This window comes from Nestor notabilis, unplaced genomic scaffold (assembly GCF_000696875.1).
Source record: "Nestor notabilis isolate BGI_N333 unplaced genomic scaffold, ASM69687v1 scaffold5235, whole genome shotgun sequence".
Classification (NCBI taxonomy): domain Eukaryota; kingdom Metazoa; phylum Chordata; class Aves; order Psittaciformes; family Psittacidae; genus Nestor; species Nestor notabilis.
In genome coordinates this window covers 1-18,039 of record NW_009928767.1, presented here as the reverse complement: position 1 = coordinate 18,039, position 18,039 = coordinate 1, and the positions used below count along the sequence as shown (strand labels likewise).

Sequence of the window (18,039 nt, the reverse complement as noted above, 5' to 3'; positions counted from 1 at the left end):
GTTAGTGGTGGCCTTCGCACTGATGGGAACGGTTGGACTGGATGAGCTGAAAGGGCTTTTTCAACCTTGTTGATACAGTGACTCTACAAATTCTTACATATTTTTAATACAAATTGTTAATATCCCCATAGTACAAATGAAAAATCAACACAGAAACAAATTCCTGAACAGTGCCTAGGATATCGGTGTGGAGGAGTTAAAAAATGGGCACTTAGACCCCAAGATTCCTCCGGACACAAATTCTTAGTTCCACATCATTGTCACCACTGCCATCCTCATGTTCTTGTGAGAGACTGAACTGAAATCAGACTCCACCATCCATTCTCAAAGATTGGTATGAGAAGCTGAGATGGGATTCCATGGTCCATTGTCTGAGAAATGGGTGGGAAGAGTTGAGATAAGATCCCAATGTCCATTGCCTGAGAGAAGGGTGTGAGGAACTGAAATGGGACTCCAGTGTCGATTGCCTGAGAGGTGGGTGGGAGGAGCTGAGATAAGACTCTTCTGTCCATTATCTCAAGGTTGGTGTGAGGAATTGCTGCAGTTGCAGAGCTGGCTGCAAGGCCAGGAAACTGGTCCGCGAGAACTTGCAGTACATGACATTAGGAACAGAGGTACTCTGCCCAACTCGTAATAAAAGGGGGAAAAGGTAATCACTATTGGGACACCCACCTCCGATGACTACTATGGAACCTGGAGGACTTCCACCACCAAGGACAAAAACTATGGACCCCCGGGACACTGCTGGATCCACGGTGGTGACTGTTCTCTCTGCATGAATTCTTGCTTCATTTCTATCTTCTTCCAATCTGTTCTATCTCTTTTTTTTATAAAAAATTCCTTTTTTATAATAATTATCTTTTTGCAATAAACCAATTGATTGATTATGATACTTGACCTCGCTTGCGCCTTAATTCCACTCTTGGGATGACGAATGAAATAGGTCTGACACCGGCGTTTTCTCCAGTCAGAGCCTGACAGTTCTGCAGGACAGTATTTCACTACTGGGACTCGCATACACCAAAGACTGAGCACGGGAGGCAGAAGGAACTGCAGGGTGTCATTATACTTGTACCTGGATGTTGCTCCTGAACATCAGCATTTCCCCTCACAGTACAGAAGTAAGTAATTCCCATCTCTCACATGTGAACACTACAGACAGAATGGAATCTGGGCACTTACAGAACACTTTTGTGGACACCTGGAAAGAGCGTCATTATGGTTCATCTTTTCCATCTTAATCGTTAGAAAACCAACAGCATATTGGTCAACTCTACCAAATTATACACTGACAAAGATAGTTAGAAATACCGCTGATATGTATCAACTGCTGCTGAAAGTAAAGTAACATTCCTTTATTTCCACCAATTCACCCCATCTATCCCCCTCTCTCCATAGATGTATTTTTTCTTACGCTGTGCATACCTTCATCTATCAACTCAATGACTGACAAATTCCTTACACTTTCTGGAAGTTTCAGGCTTCTGTTTTGATAAAAGTTATACTGTTCTGAGTCAAAATGATTCATTTTGTATCTCAGGATAGAAAACACTCAACCTTTGTTTTTTTCTTTTTGGCATGAATTGCAGGAAGCAGTTTACTGACACTGAATTTTGCTGGGAAAACTTGGGCCACAGATGTGCTCTGGAACTGTATCTTTACCACTTGAAAAACCCCTCACAAGCCAGTTATATGATCCTATGCTAGTGCAGACTATCACCAAGCAAAATCAGAATGTCAGCCTCAGGACAACCTGGTGCATAGAATGAATTACATTTCTCCAAAAGATTATAACAACAGGTCCAACAGAAACCCAGACCTCAGAGTTCCCTTGACATTTCTCAACAGAACTTTAAAACAGATTGTGGTAACAAGAAGTTTAACCCCTTGGTTTTAAGGGCTAATAAAGTTAAAGTTACTTAAATATCAGTACTAACACTACTAATCTCTACCAATCATTTTTAATGCAATCAAACATAGCAGCATAGAATGGTTTGGATTGGAAAGGGTTGGAAAGGACCTTAAGATCATCCAGTTCCAACCCCCTGCCATGGGCAGGGAGGCCTCACACTCGACCATGTCCCCAAGGCCTTGAACACTGCCAGGGATGGGGCATTTACCACTTCCCTGGGCAACCAGTGCCAGCGCATCAGCACCCTCACAGGGAAGAACTTCTGTGTTATATCTAACCTGAACTTCCCCTGTTTCAGTTTGAACCCATCACCCCTTGTCCTATCACTACAGTCCCTGATGAAGGTCCCTCTTCAGCATCCTTGTAGCCCCCTTCAGACAGTGGAAGCTGCTCTGAGGTCTCCACGCAGCTTCTCTTCTCCAGGCTGAACAGCCCCCATGTTCTCAGCCTGTCTCCATACAGGAGCTGCTCTGGCCCCTGACCATCCTCATAACAACATAACTCACTATAGCTATTGGGAAGTTTTATTTCCTTGATTTTGTCATTTTTACAGATAGTTGTATTGGACAAAATACAACTTTACGGAAGTTTTATTTCCTTGATTTTGTCATTTTTGGTAAAGATAGTTGTATTGGATCCTTATTCTTCAAACAAGGGGGTAAGCTGTTATTGCCACTCTCACTCAACACATGTTAGCAATGACCAGGGCGATTTTTACTCGGAAAAAAATTGTTTCTAACTGTTCCTGGAATGACATCCTGCTCTCAGTATCTTCCTTTGCAAATACCCTTCCTTTACCTCTGTACCATGATAATTTAAATCTTTCCAACCACATTATGTCATTCAATGATTATACATTATAAACACAGAGTATTAATAGGCTCCCTACTAAAATGACCCACCTGTTAAAATGTAAACATCTAAAATAGAGACCACTTGATGGAAGAATCCTTCAGTGTTTGCATTTACCAGCATTCCCTCATCTGCAGTCACCGATTTCTAGCTTTCAGATTATGCCTGAACTGTCAGTTCTGACTTGCAGAGTGCATTGAACAGCCAGACCAGACCTGACAGATCACTTCTCACACCGTGCACTGTTACCAGAGGAGTTATTTTTAAGTAAAGTAAACCCACCTTCATTCCCAATACTGATAACCAGGTCTCACTCTAACTTTAAAGCTCAGTAGTCTCCTTAATCCACAGAACACCATTTTAAATTATCTTCAGTTAGTCAATACAGTCCATCTTCTGAAATACTCATGTCTTAACTCATACCTCTCAAAGAGGAAATAGCATAGCACAATGTCAGCTACAAGTTTTCCATTATATGTTGTTTCTATAACTGTATTTTGTCAGACTGGTCCAAGCCAGGAACAGACATACTAATTTTCTTACCAAGCATTTGAAATAACTAATCAAATATGCCTTTTTTTTTCCATATATAAGATAACATTCTAAACATGTCACCAGAATCAGTATTTTCAAAAGCATGCATCTATAACTCAGTTTACATTTTTTTGGCAACAAATCCACCACAGATTTTAATAAATTACTTGTATCTACATGGGGAACTGTTTAATTTTGATGATCAAGAATATTTTGTAATAATTACATTTTTATTAATACTAAACCATTCTGCTTATTAGAATATTTCAGTGGTACTGGCCTAAATGTAAACTAGTACGTGCTGTTGGGAATAAGATGCAAATTAAATGACTTTGAAAAGAAATCAGGACTAAAATAGACCTTTGTAAAAAACACTTTTAAATAAGACTTTTTAAACAACATGAGATTGTAATGGTTGCTCTGCTTGTTTCACTGTAAATATTGTTAAGGCAAATACATGCTCTGAACTGCTTTTATTAGGTGGAGATACTGAACTGCTTCAGCAGCAAATAGCCCGGCAAAATAGGGCAAATCTGTCCGGAAGTCAATAGGAAGCAGAGCAGTAAAAGATACCCTTAAGCAATTTTACATTTAAAAGCAACCTACTTATGACAAGATACATTAATTTCAATGCAATAAAACCAGACAGGAGCATCTATCCCAATAATGCATTAGTTTAAAACTCCTGATTAGAGAGAGAACTTCAGTGATTTTGAAATCCTACCAGTGTCATAAGTTAAAGATTGAGACCTCATATAATCAGGGATTAGGTGTCTTTAATTTTTCATTGACCAAAATCTATCAGAAATGGGAATCTGATAGCTTAATGACTTCATGCTTAAATCTATGCAGACTGCAAACCAGTTGTGTCCCCTCTTGCCATCTGTTCCTTGATGGTGCTTCATGATTAACTCTAGTATTATAACGCACCCTAATTCTAAATATATCATTGTTTGAATGTATTTGTTCGATACAGTGAACTACTTGAAACAAGCACTTTGGAAGAAATTCTATACAAGTGTACATCTCAAAGGGTAGCCTATTGACTGCTATTCTGTGGTTTAGCTTACAGTAGCGTAGTATTTACTTACACTTGCTCGCCTAATAAAGTTGTATTTTTTGCAAAGTCCCTTTAATTGGAATACTGAGGCTCATTCCTCCTCTCTGCCAAACACTTCAGTAATTACCGATATTGGAATTTGGGGATGGAGTTCAAATTATAAAGCAGCATTTCCATTATTTACTATTAGCAAGAAAATAATAAACACATACAAAATGTTTTCGTAAAGAAATTTAACACAGCAATGTCCATGGCCTTCACTGGAGAATAACTGATAATCTCCACTTTGCTTTTAACATTTGAAGCAACACCAGACAAAGCAGGACATTGAGGCAATGAATTTATTGGAAGCACCTCTGCATATGGGACAAAAGGAGCACTGGCTTCCACCAGCGTAGTGCTGGGTCAGTTTTAAAATCATCAATCACAGCCAAAAGGTCTGCCTGCAGGAGTTACAGTATCAAAGGATGGGGCAGATTCTGAAGTACAGTATTTCAGTGACTGAACCTTCTGACCACGCATGTTCTAGAAAGGCTGGAACAAGATGGCAATACTTCAAACTCCTTCTGCATCTATCAGTATGATCAATTGCTGCTGCCAAAGAGTATTTCCATGCTAAACCTATCAAAAAGATAAAGGAAAAAAATAAAATAATCTTAACTCCTTTGCTATATCTCTGTCACATGTTTGTCAGAGCTCCTGTGTTGACAGAAATGGATTTAAATGGATGACTTCCCTGAAGACAGCAGTCCGGGGGTAATGGTTGGACTTGATGATCTTAAAGGTCTTTTCTGACCTAGTTGATTCTATGATCCTATGACACAGATTATCCACTCTTGAAGCATTCAGAGAAGTAACTCAGCACATTCTTATCTGAAAAGAGACGGCAATAAAGTCCTTCCGCATCCTGAAGAGCATCGTGCAAGACATGCAGGCCCAGAGGCTGCAATGTATTGATGATATTCACAGGATCCCAGACTGGTTTGAGTAGGAAGGAATTTAAAGCTCATCCAACTCCAACCCCCCACCACGGGCAGGGACACCTTCCACTAGAGCAGGTTGCTCCAAGCCCCTGTGTCCAACCTGACCTTGAACACTGCCAGGGATGGGGCAGCCACAGCTTCTCTGGGCACCCTGGGCCAGCGCCTCAGCACCCTCACAGGGAAGAGCTTCTGCCCAAGAGCTCATCTCAATCTCCCCTCGGGCAGGTTAAAGCCATTCCCCTTGTCCTGTCCCTACAGGCCATTGTAAACATTGAACAACACGACGGCCCAGTGATATCAGACAGTGCACACAATACTGATACAACTGGAGAGCCACAATCTGACTTGCTGAAGACACAAGGATAAATGTTCTAGAGTTGCTCAAGCATTCACTTTTGAATCCAGCCCAGCTGTTTTATCTTTGTGCACTTACAGGGGATCCTCTAAAAGGATGCCCTAATCTCAACTTGCAATAAGCAAACATTGTGATTTATATTAACCATTCTGTTTGCCTTTTTAGCAGGCATTTATGACAACCTACCTCTTACTTGTAAAATGCCTGTATTTCTACCCTTGCACCAATAGTGTTTGAGTAGCAATCAATGCAGATAAAATGGTCATGTAATTCTGCAGACACCTGCTCAAGCATCTAAAGACACCATTACAAATGCTAACATATCCTTTAATCCAAAACAAGGTGCATATTACTATCTCCATTTAAGCACACTTTGCTAACTCTGCACTTCGCAAAGACTGACTGAATGTGCCGTAAGTGCAGCAGTTGGTATCAAAGGTTTTTTGTTTCAGGCTAATGCGAGTTTTAGGAAGTAGGTCTGATACCAAAAGCCTTTTGGCCCTGGCACAAAACCCCATTTCCCAGGATTATGTCCAACATCATGAACTATCAGGAGGCTGAAGCTCTATGCCTACTTTAAAAAAACCCCATGACCAAGTGGCCTACAACAAACCAATTGGCTAGTGGGGATCACAGGGAACACTGCCAAGAACATATGAGTAGATACTGAGCATTATGAGACAGCTTTCCTACTCTCTGCCTTAACTCTGCACCATCTGACCAGGCTGAACTACTCACAGGGTAGCTGCACAGTGCTTAAGCTCTCTTGTTGGCACTCACAGCAGAGGAGCTGCCTAATTACTCATGGGTGACGTGTGCTGGAATAGCTGTAACTGAAGCAGTGCCACAAGCCTTTGTGCCAAGTAACCCTGCCTCTCCCTTCTCCATCAACATGGGCCTGCTGCACCTCACACCTCAGGTCTGCTCTGACCAACAACTGCTCTGCTGTATGGTCCCATTGTCAGTGGTATTATTTGAAGGAAGAGACATCCCCTCACACGTGTGCACTCCCAGGTTTACACCTGAATGTGCAAACAGCCAGACAAAATCATAGAATCAACTAGGTTGGAAAAGACCTTTAAGATTATCAAGTCCAACCCTTACCCCAGGACTGCCAAGTCCACCACTATATATGTCCCTAAGAGCCTCAAAGTATAGCACCCTCAAGAGGCTGGGGGCTGATCTTTAATTTATCCCTCCCATGGTTTTAAAAACAAAGGAATGCCCAGAACAGACCAGCTTTATTTTCTGTCACTTTTCCTTAACGGTAATAAGGAATATGCATGCAGGCGAGCAACATGTAGGAGAAAATGAAAGGAAATAAAACAGTTTACTAGTCATTTACTAGGTGCACACTTGTATCACTGAATTAACACCCCCTAAAAATCCATACCTTCCAAGCTTATAGATCAACAGCTGCCTTTATCATCACATAGCATGGAACAACTTTACTACTATTGTTTCAACTTGACTAGCAGATGTACTTTTTCCTACCACACTATGTAAAAAAACCCCAAACAAACCTTTCTGCCAAAGACTGAAAATGGTGACTCACTACTCACTGCACTGACTAACTTGGGTGAGCTCCCTGCAACTGTCAATGAACACACAGAGCAGCCTCTGCTCCACAGAGTAAAGTGGCTTTCACCAAACCAAAAAGTGTCAATAATGGAAAGGAAAAATGTACAGAATCACAGACTGGTTTGGCTTGGAAAGGACCTTAAGATCATCCAGTTTCAACCCCCTGCCACAGATGGGGGCACCTTCCATTAGACCATGTTGCCCAAGACTCTGTCCAGCCTGGCCTTGAACACTGCCAGGGATGGGGCATTTACCGCTTTTTTGGGCAACCTGTTCTCCAGTGCCTCAGCACCCTCCAGGGAAGAATTTCTTCCTTATATCCAACCTGAAACCTATAGGATTCAGAGCATCACACAACACTTAACACTGTCACACAAAATAAACACTCCTGGGTATTAAAGACTTGAGGATTCCTAGACAAAATAACTTGACAAAACTTCTGAGCAAACAGATGAGTACCAGAAGTCTGACAAACATACTTCACTACCTCAATAAAACTAAGTATCTTACAGGGTTCATGTTGTTTGGGCTTTTGTTCGGTTTTGTGGTTTGCTTTTTTTTTCAATTGCAAAAGTCCTAGTAGCAAATATTGTTTGAAAAGGTAGAATTAGAAGTGCTGTAGTACCTGCACTACACTGCTTTCCAAACTAAACAAAAGGGTAGCACAGGTTGAAAAAGCATACATACAGTCTACAAAGGACAAGCAAGAAGATGGACATACCACAGAAACAAAGCATTGAGGATGAGGAATACTGAAGTTTTATACAGTTTCACTCTGTGTTATTTTCCCTCTCGGGGTCAACGTTTTTTACTTCTGAAATCAGTTCAAATTTTAATATCTGTTCAGTCTAATTCTGTTTAACAAAGTAAGTGAAAACTAGTTGACTTCATAATTAACACCTCATGTAACTGGCCATTAAAACACTGCAAACATTTACACCCCCAATAATCCTGTGACAACAGAAAGATTAGCCTTACATAAGTAAGCACTCGCAGACCTGGATCACAAGATGCAGCATGACTTGATACCAAACATCAGAAGGCATTAAAGTGAGAAAATGTTTTTACAATCTACCTTGAAAAGAACATTCTGCAAACATACAGGTTAAGTGGTTTGGAAGAAACATCAGAAACAGTTACAAAAGAAGCAGAATATGGTCAGAAAGTTGTCATCACAGATAGGGAGCAGCAAGCAGAACAGAAGAGAAGCAAATAAACACTTATTGCCCTTAGCAAATGACATTTGTGGAGCTAACGTGCCAAGTTATCTCAAATATTAATATAAGGGAAAATAATTTATGTAGGATTTAAGACACATTTATGCAGTCTTCTTTATTTGAGCTTAAAAAAACCCCAAACTCTTAAGAGATACTAAGTTTGTATACATTTTTTCTCTCCTACATGAACTTCCAACACCACAGCACTATGTACTCTGCTTTATTTGATAATCATAGATTATCAAGTTAAATACTTTAGGATAGAACACAAATCTAGACTTTTCCTTTCTTATGAAGGACAATAACCCTCCTGTAAGTTAATAACAATAAAATAGACAACTTCATCTCTTCCTGTACCAATTCTTCAACTACTGACAGATCTGAGCCTTTGCCCAGATTATTCCAGCGAAAGAGACAAATCCATATGCAAGGCTCCTGGAGAGATGGGGATTGCCAAAGAAAATAAGTTACATTTCTTGTAAAAATTTCATCCACATGAGCAACTTCACTGCTTCAGCACACCAACTGAAACGCCTTGCAGATTCTGCATGCACATCAATGCATGTACAATCGCCTACTGAATAATATGTAAATATAGATATACAAGGAGGACCTTACCCCTGTTGACTACCCAAAGCTACAAGATAAGCATACGTATCAGAGCCTGTAGAAGTGATGCATTCTTTTCACCTTAAAACATTAATATTCTGGCTAAGATGCAACCCAGCACTCTGCAAGTATGACATTTCTCTACATTCTATCATACATCAACTAGTATCTGTATTCTGGTTTTGTCTGGCACACACAATACTCTCAATATACAACGAGTATATTCTCAAGTTGCCAGGAAATTACACCTGACATTTTCTGCTCAAGCGCTTATTTAAGAAAAAATAAAATCCCAACACAACAAAAACTAGAGCAAATATTTCCCTGCAGCTTAAAACAAGATAAAATTCTGTAATAAACCTAAGCAGACTATTTCCTATCACTACAGGAGAGGAAGCAAGTTTTCAAGTGTACCTTAATGTGCAACATATTCAAAGAATCACCCAACAGCCAGGAATATAATACAAGCTGTTGACAAGTTCATCCCTTACTATTTCTGAATCTAAAAATACAATCTAAGGTTATTTTTGCCTTTTTAGAGGAAGTCAGTGGAAAACACACCAATAGAGTTTGGGTCAAGCAGTAGTCGTGCTTTGATTCACTGCCTTAACATCCATTAGTCCAATGAAACAAATGGGGGCATTTTGTAAATCCTGCTTAGTAACAACTGCCCAAAAGGCCATCCCTCTTTGGAGCATCTGAAGGATGAGATACAAGACTCTAAACCAAAGCAAACAAACAAATGGAGACTCCTGCACAGTTATTACCATATAATCTCTGACCACTGAGGTCATGTGCTCTAACAAAACAGCATTTGGAAAACTGTCTTGATCCCTAAATAATTACTGCATAGGGAAAAGTGGTACAGTGTGAAAGACAAGGCAGGCAACAAACTGGTATTTACAGGAAAAGGAGGAGGAACCAAACATAAAAGGAGCATATGAAAGAACACAAAGCTAAAAAGACCCTTCCTAACATAAGAGAAAAATCTTGAATTTAGCATAAGATTAAGATGTGCTTAAATGATCTTAAAAAGAGCTTAAGATGTGCCCAGAGGACGCCACAGTGATGTTGCAAGGGCTGGAGCAGCTCTGCTCTGGAGCCAGGCTGAGAGAGCTGGGCTGGGGCAGCCTGGAGAAGGCTCCTGAAGGGAGACCTTAGAGCAGCTCCAGTGCCTAAAGGGGCTCCAGGAAACCTGGAGAGGGGCTTTGGACAAGGGATGGAGGGACAGGACAAGGGGAATGGCTTGAACCTGCCAGAGGGGAGATTGAGATGAGCTCTGAGGCAGAAACTCTTCCCTGGGAGGGTGCTGAGGCGCTGGCACAGGGCGCCCAGAGAAGCTGTGGCTGCCCCATCCCTGGCAGTGTCCAAGGCCAGGTTGGACACAGGGGCTTGGAGCAACCTGCTCTAGTGGAAGGTGTCCCTGTCCATGGCAGGGGGTTGAACTGGAGGAGCTTACAGGTCCCTTCCACCCCAAACCATTGTATGATTTATGACTTAGCAACCAATTTGTCAGTGTACTAGATTAGTTTCAAAAGAAAAATCAGAGCACAGCAATACTTCGCAGAAGTTGGTGGTGTAGAGATCCCCAAACCAGCCATGATACAGGAAGGAACACAGCCTTGATAGTGGAAGATGCAAGCAGATCAGCACAGGTAAGATAACTGCAGCTAATCCAAAACTCTGGAATTTACTGCTGGTAAGCAACCAAGAAATACAGCAACACTGTAGGGTGGCTCAAGGCATCCCAGCCACCTGGGCAAGCTGACCTTTCTGGTACAGAAAGTAGAGCAAAAGAATTGTGTTTCGCCTTTTCTTACAACACAGGGAACCAGGACTGCCACAGCACAGAAGCAGAGGCAGGTAAGAGCAAAGTCAGCCCCACAAACAGAAACATCACAGCCAGCCATGACTGGAACTTGTAAGCTCACCCAGCCTGAACGCTGGGTGCTGCTAAGGGCAAGTGACATTTAGATGAACTTTTTTCTAGAGCACACAGCACAGCCACTAGTGCCAAACAGGGAGACGTCTTCCCCTGGCTCAACATCCCACTCGTGGTGTTTCCCACATGGTCCTCTGACTTCAGCTACAGCCAACTCAACCTTGTGTAACAACAGCTCTATTTAGCAGTGCTGCACTGTGCTCTGTGGCTCTATCTCCTCCATGCTCAGGCATCTCTGCTGTATAGTCTCCAATGCAGCATCCATGTGCCTCTACATTCAAAACAGCCCTATATTCAGGAGATGGTGTGTCAGTACACTCTTACCTTTTCCAACAGTGAAACACATAACATATAACCTAGAAAGCTGTCAGTAAGTTTATTTCATTATTCTACAGCATGTAGAAGGTGAGTGAAATGCAAAATAAACTGAAAATAAAACTGTAAAGCCATAATGAATAGATGTTGGTTGCCAGAATATTTTCCTTGGTGAAACAAGTAATTTTGATTTTAGATCTTTCAACTAAGTGCTATTTCTGGAACAGGCAGGTAGACTCAAGAGAGCACCTCCATATTTCTTACGAAATGTTTCTTTAATTCAGCTTTTATTCATTGGAGCCAGCTACTGCTGGGCTCCTTAGCCTGGACTAAAGACGGGTTAAGTAGTACACTATCAAAAGAAACAAGGATATGGAGTCAAGGATAGATACTCAAGATAGCACATGTAGAAGAGAGCAAAGAAGTAGATGTATACAGGCAGAGGAAGATTATTTACTTCCTGATCTTCAAAATACTGCAAGAAACAAAAGTGAACCACAGAACAGTTTACTAAATCAGAGCAGACACGATGAAGGAAAGTGGACATCAACTGTGGAAAAGATACAAAAGCATAAAAAACACCCTAGCAAAACTTAAGACATAAGTAAAGAGCAAATACTTCAAGCATTCTGCATTCAAGCCATACTTTTTCTTCTTTTGGCCATGAAAACTCCAAACACCTCAGACGCAGAGGTCCCAATTCAAAGCTCACTGCAGGCAGATGTTCCAGTCTAAAATTAAATTATCATTACACTGTAAAAACTATCTTTTCCTTTTTTGCAATCAAAAGGTTGTACTTCCAGCAATCTTGACCACAGTGCACATTCTGCTGGATGACTTATTACAGAATTTGCTTCTTTACAAAAAGAGTGAATGTTATAAATCCAGCTTTTCTTCAGAAAAACATAGGCTCTGCAGCTGCAGAACCACTCTTAGGAGCAAGAACTCTCACCAACCACTACAGCGACATCTACCTTGCATGTGTGGAAGCCTGACAGAGCACATCTGAAAAGCGTAAGTCAAATCCATTTGCTTCAAGAAGGTAAGAAAGGTGTGGACTTCATAATATTTGACTTCTCTTTAAAGTACATGCTCACAATTTTACTGCCAAACTCAATTTCATTTTCCCAAAGCCTGTTTTCCTGCCTGAAGCTGCCTCTTGCTAGTTGGTCCTCTTTTCACGTAAGAGTTAATTGGGTTGGAGCGCATGTTCCTGCAGCCTTTCACAGAGCCAGGCAGCTGGCTCAAGCACTAGAGATGGAGTCCAGTTTTCAGGGAAAGATATAGGCAAGCCAGAAGTATGGGCTGGCAAGCTCAACTGCTTGGAAAAAGGCATACAACTAAAGACTTACGAGCTCAGAATAGGACTCAATGAAGCACTCTACACATTCTAGGCACACAACACCAGAGTGGTGGAAGGAAAGAGTCAGTCAGTCCACCTGGAAAATTCTATGGGTGTGAAAGGCTGGCATGTGGATCCAGCCAGTGACAAAGGGGGAGAACAGCAAACAGGAGAAAAACAGACTAATATAATACTTAATCCTTTGAAACAGTTTTCAGCATGCCTAGATGCAACTGATACGGATAGTGGTGATTAATACAGTCAATTAATACAAGTTATGTTCACAACACTGTGATGAAAGCAGACAGGTTCTCCAGACAGCGGATCAAATTAACTCTCTTTCAGAGTTTGGTCCTATACTGGTTCTGCACATGTGATTTGTCCAATAGTTGAAATAGACCCATTTCCACAAATACAAAGCACAGTAAAATAAAACTATTAAAACTAAAATATAGTTTCAAGTCTGTGTTAGTTGACCAAAAATGAATGGTGGTGCTAAATGTAATGAAAGTCTCAATCTTTTAATTCTTTGCAGCTACCTATTTTTATTCAAAGCAACCAGTAAGACTCTTGTCAGTTTGGGAAGCACAGTTTGTACTACAGGACTTTCAGCACTTCTTACACAATCCTGTTGGAAGTCAATTAACAAATATCAGAAACTAAGATTAAAAACACTCAGAAAATGAGCATTTCTGTAGAGAACGCCTCCATCTTTTCTGATCAGAAGAGTATATAAACAGTGCAATACTAAGGCTGAAATAAAGGAGGTGTTGTTTGTCGGGTTCTGGAAAAATATCTCTAGGACAACTAAGTATTATTTTACTGTAAAATGCACCAAGATGTGCAACAGGTGACTAATCCATTAAACTCTTTCATTTCTTTTACTCAAGTAAACGAGCACTTCATAATGTTAGAAGCATTATGATATAGAGGTACAGTAAAGGTATGAAGTATTCTTGGTATGTTCCTCCATCTCCCTGCTGTGGCAGAACACCACTGCAGTGATCTGAGTTCTGATTTATTTCCAAGAAGCATGACCTCCTTTTGTATCAAAGAACACAAAGATAAAGGCTCAGATTTAGAAAGACAGATGGGTTTCTATCCAGAGGTATCAGATACTGACTGATCCCAGCAGAAGGTAGGTAACCAAATACTTTTGTAGAACTGGTCCTAAATTTAAACAGGAAATGAGAGACATTCTCTCAAGTTAGGAGCTAATATTGTACACTGGAACTCTCCTTAATTAAACATGAAATAAAATAATAATAATAGAAGTGGCCTGTAGCATCTCCAGCAAAGAAAGAGCTCTTCAGATGTAACAGAGTGGAATCTGTGTAATTTTCATATGTACTAAAATGTCCAAAAAACTCAAAAGCAAAAGACACAGAAGGAATTTAATGAATGAGGTACCTCATGTATGAGGTACTAATAAACTCCATGCTGATAAAACCTAACCATCTCAGTATCATTATCCTGCAACTATTCCAATGCTGACATCTGTTTCCTCTGTCTAAATCATTACAATTGATGAAAATAGATTTGGTCTAGACAAGCACAAGGAGAAATAAATGCCATCCTAACACTCTCACTTGTAGCTGATGGAGGGCAGGATTAACTCTTTTTTAACTGAACAAAAAGCCTTTTCCAAGTAACAAAGCCACTTTTCCTGACTGTGAAACCGTTTACAAACCATGCCTAATCCAATATTAACACTCACTTTTAAGGTCACAGATTTTGTTTTTTCAACATTTGGCAAAAATAAAGTATGAAAGTATACATAAAGCAGCACCACAACACTTCTAACAGTCTCCACTTACCCTTGCTTTTAAGGCCCTTTAAAGCATCTCATGCTGCAAACAGCTTTCCAAGCATAGGAAACAACCTACACCACCACCACATCACAAAGTCCTTAGCTGACAGGTATGCTCCAGCTGTATTCTCACTCCAGAACATTAACAGCCTTAATATCTCAAAACTGGCGTGAACAGTAAGCATCAAATAACACAAGTCATGTAAGAAAAACAACTTCTAGTGGTGCTTTCCACATAGTTGTACGAACAGCACTCCTGGTGACTTCTGCAAGATCTTTCCTCTACAGCTTCCAAGAGAGCCATAGCTCCTAACCACAGATCTCAAATTCATGTGAATTAAGACAGTGAGAACTTAAAACAAAAGAAAAACACACCGAAACACAACATTCTGTAGCAAAATATTTTGCTTTTGAAGTCACATGATACAAATTTTTCTGCCCCATATTCTCAACAGATGGCAGTTAAGACTGAAAGGGAAAGAAATACTAATAAAATGGAAAAAACACTGAAAATAAGTTCTAGAGATGACCAGCTGGAGCTGCATCTGAGATGTTTTTGCAAATGAAGACACACGTTTAATAGGTGGCTATTCAAAGCGAATAGGACTGGAATCTAACACAGGTTTCCACAGTGACTTCACCAGAGATGAAATCAGTCTGCAAAACGTGAAACATTTTTTCCCCTCTTTCAATCCTGGCAGAAAACCCAAAACAAACTAAACCCCTCCAAAATAGAATTGAAGTTTCCAGAACTGTACTCTTACGTAATAACCAACCGTAACACATTTCAGTCCCCCAAAAAATGTATTTTCATTGAAATACACCTTTCAATGTAGTTACCTATTTATAAAATTAATTTTATTTGTACCACAGCTCTAGTTTAAGGCAGGGTTTAAGTGTTCTGACTACCAAACTATTTTATTTTACATTTACATCTCCCAGGCATGGTTTTTTTAATACATACACAAACAACTCCTAAGTGAAGTACAGTAATAATGGTACGGGGTCAAGAATGCACAAAGGCAAAGCCAAATTCAAGGCACTCTGGCTTAAGCATGGGAATGCTCCCTCTCAGCAGCTTTCCATTTTACATACACGTATCCCAACGTAAGTATCAGGTATCAATTTATACTAAGTGTTCAAAAAGTTCAATTTCAAGACTATATTCTTCACAATCACCTTGATCCAGTTTCAGTGCTAAACCTGCCTTCCAAACATTTTCACCACATAGATGCTCTAGAATTTCAATGAATTGTCACCATTGAGAAGCTACTTTATGTGCAGTCCAAGAAAAAAAAAATACATAAATAAACCCAGCATGCTTCAATGAATACATCACTTCAAATTCTTATTAAAATATGCCAGAAATACATTCAAGATAGATTTTTTTTCTTCCCAAAAGTTCAATTCCACTAAGTTTTCCACGTTTCTCAATATTACAGGAGTGAATACTTGGAATTTTAGCTGCATAGAAGTAGGTGAGAAAAGAAAATGCTGATTTCAAACGGATGCAAATTCAAACTTAAATGTGGCAACACAGATGAGTTGTACAAGCTGAATACCAACAGCAAAAACCTTTAAAGTACTAAATATGAGTAAAATCTACAGAGTAAAAGGATGCCCATCATTAAGCACTGTTCCTGAGGAACAGCTGTCAACACAAGCTGCTCTCCCACCAATGTATCTATCCAGCCATTCATAAGCCTACATTTTTTCATACCTATACAAACAAAAACTGTATTTCTCTGTAAAGACTTAAATGTCCCCCCAAAAAAAGGTATGGAGAATATTTTTCCACTAGTAACACTTTTATGATTAGATCACTAGGCAGCTGACAAAAGCGTTACTCTCCAGCATTACAGTAGTGGGCAACATTCCAGTCACAACTACGATGAACAAAAAGTCACTATAAAGAAATGTTTCTAACAGCCAGAGTTTTGAATAAACAGTTTATAAAACCATGTAAAAATGTTTCTTCACTGGTTCACAGTCAGAAAACATTCTATAGAGTCAATTGAAACATCAGCTTTACTGCACAACTATCTACTCTGATTTGGACCCGTGAAAAACACAGCGGAAGGAGTTGAAGGACAGTCCATTTGCTCAGTAAACAACGTTATGCGACTCGCATATGATCCTTAAGTTGCATGTCACGTGAACCGAGATATCTTATTAGCAAGCAAATTTATTCATAATTTTGTTTACGAGCATGACTTACAGCAGAATGAACCTTTATGCTTCTCCACTGGAAAGCTGGAAAACTATTTACAGTCATCCAGTTTTCCAGTAAGTTCTGCCTATCGTGATTCAGCCTGTATTACACTATACATCCTGCAAACACATCACTCGGACAGCAAACTGTGCAGAGTATCTGCTATGCTCCAAAGTCTCCTCTTAACTGATCACACTACTACTTCAAGTATAAAAGAAAGAGATCTACCGAGGTGAATATGAGGGAGAAAAGGAGCTTTCATACGAAATAAAACCATACAAGAGAAACAAGAGCAGAAAAATCAACCCAAGGCACAACTCGCACACACTTACATTTGCAGCATGACTTCGTTCAGAAACACGCCATCCACGAGCGCCACATATTCCTCCAGGTTGGTCCCATTTCCTCCAGCTAACGGTCCAAATGTCTTAACCTAAAACACAACCATCACCGCCGTGACACTAACTCCACCTTATTCTCCCCCGCAAGGCATTTATCATCAAACAATGAGCAAATAAATGAGTTAAGGTGCGAGGAAAGATAAATGCTTACCCAGGTGACAAGAGGGCTAGACATGAACTGCTCCAAAAGGGGTGTGAATATCTCGTTCTCCATTTTACAAGAAAATGGTTAACATCAATGTAGCTCCTCTGATGCGAAAAAACAGGAGAAGTCCTTCGCTGTAGCAACTCTGAAATGCTCCAAGGATTTAGCTGGAGGAACCGAACCCCATTTTTACCAAGCAATGCAACAGCAACAAAAGTCAGTGCGCTGGCAACTGGGATTTATCTTCCTCTTGCAAGAAAAAAGGCATTTGAAAGTCCATCTACGCGTATTTCAGCTTTTCCATTGATGTCTCTCCCTTCCTACATACCGAAGGGGTAGAAGGACGGAAGGAAAGAAAAGAGGGAGGCTGCCTAGCTACTGGGATACTGCATCAGACAAAAAAAAAAGGAAGGAAGGAAGGAAAAATCCGCTTCAGCAGCGGCAGCTCCTCAGAAAGAAAGGAGAAATTCCACTAAAACTCTGCAAGCTCATCCTGCATTCTCCCCCCCCCGACACAAAAATCCAAATGAAGGAAGGCAACGAGGGGCAAAGACCCCCAGCTCAGCCCCCCAGGCTGCTCCTGCACACAAGGGAACCCCTCTGCTCCCCTCCCCGCAATGGCACGGCAGCCAGAGAGAGGGAACCAGCCCCCGGCAGGGATGGGAGGTTATTTTAACCCAGTTCCCTTTTCTACCCCCTTCCCTTTTCCACCAAACGAGACAGCGGCAGGACCGGCACACGCCGCCTCGCCCCACAACCTCGCCCTTCC

The 18,039-nt window shown here is 40.6% G+C and overlaps 1 protein-coding gene across 1 annotated transcript in view; it reads right to left on the bottom strand.

The window, feature by feature from the left end:
- Nucleotides 1–17,339, bottom strand: part of CCDC88A (coiled-coil domain containing 88A) — a gene marked incomplete at its 3' end in the record, with an annotated part of 62,470 nt that extends 45,131 nt beyond the window's left edge. The window contains exons 1-2 of the mRNA XM_010014654.1: nt 17,277–17,339; nt 17,057–17,157 (exon numbers count right to left, since the gene is read on the bottom strand). Of these exons, the coding sequence (XP_010012956.1) occupies nt 17,057–17,157; nt 17,277–17,339 (164 nt within the window). The remainder of the gene's footprint in view (nt 1–17,056; nt 17,158–17,276) is intronic.
- Between the last annotated feature and the right edge of the window lie 700 nt (nt 17,340–18,039).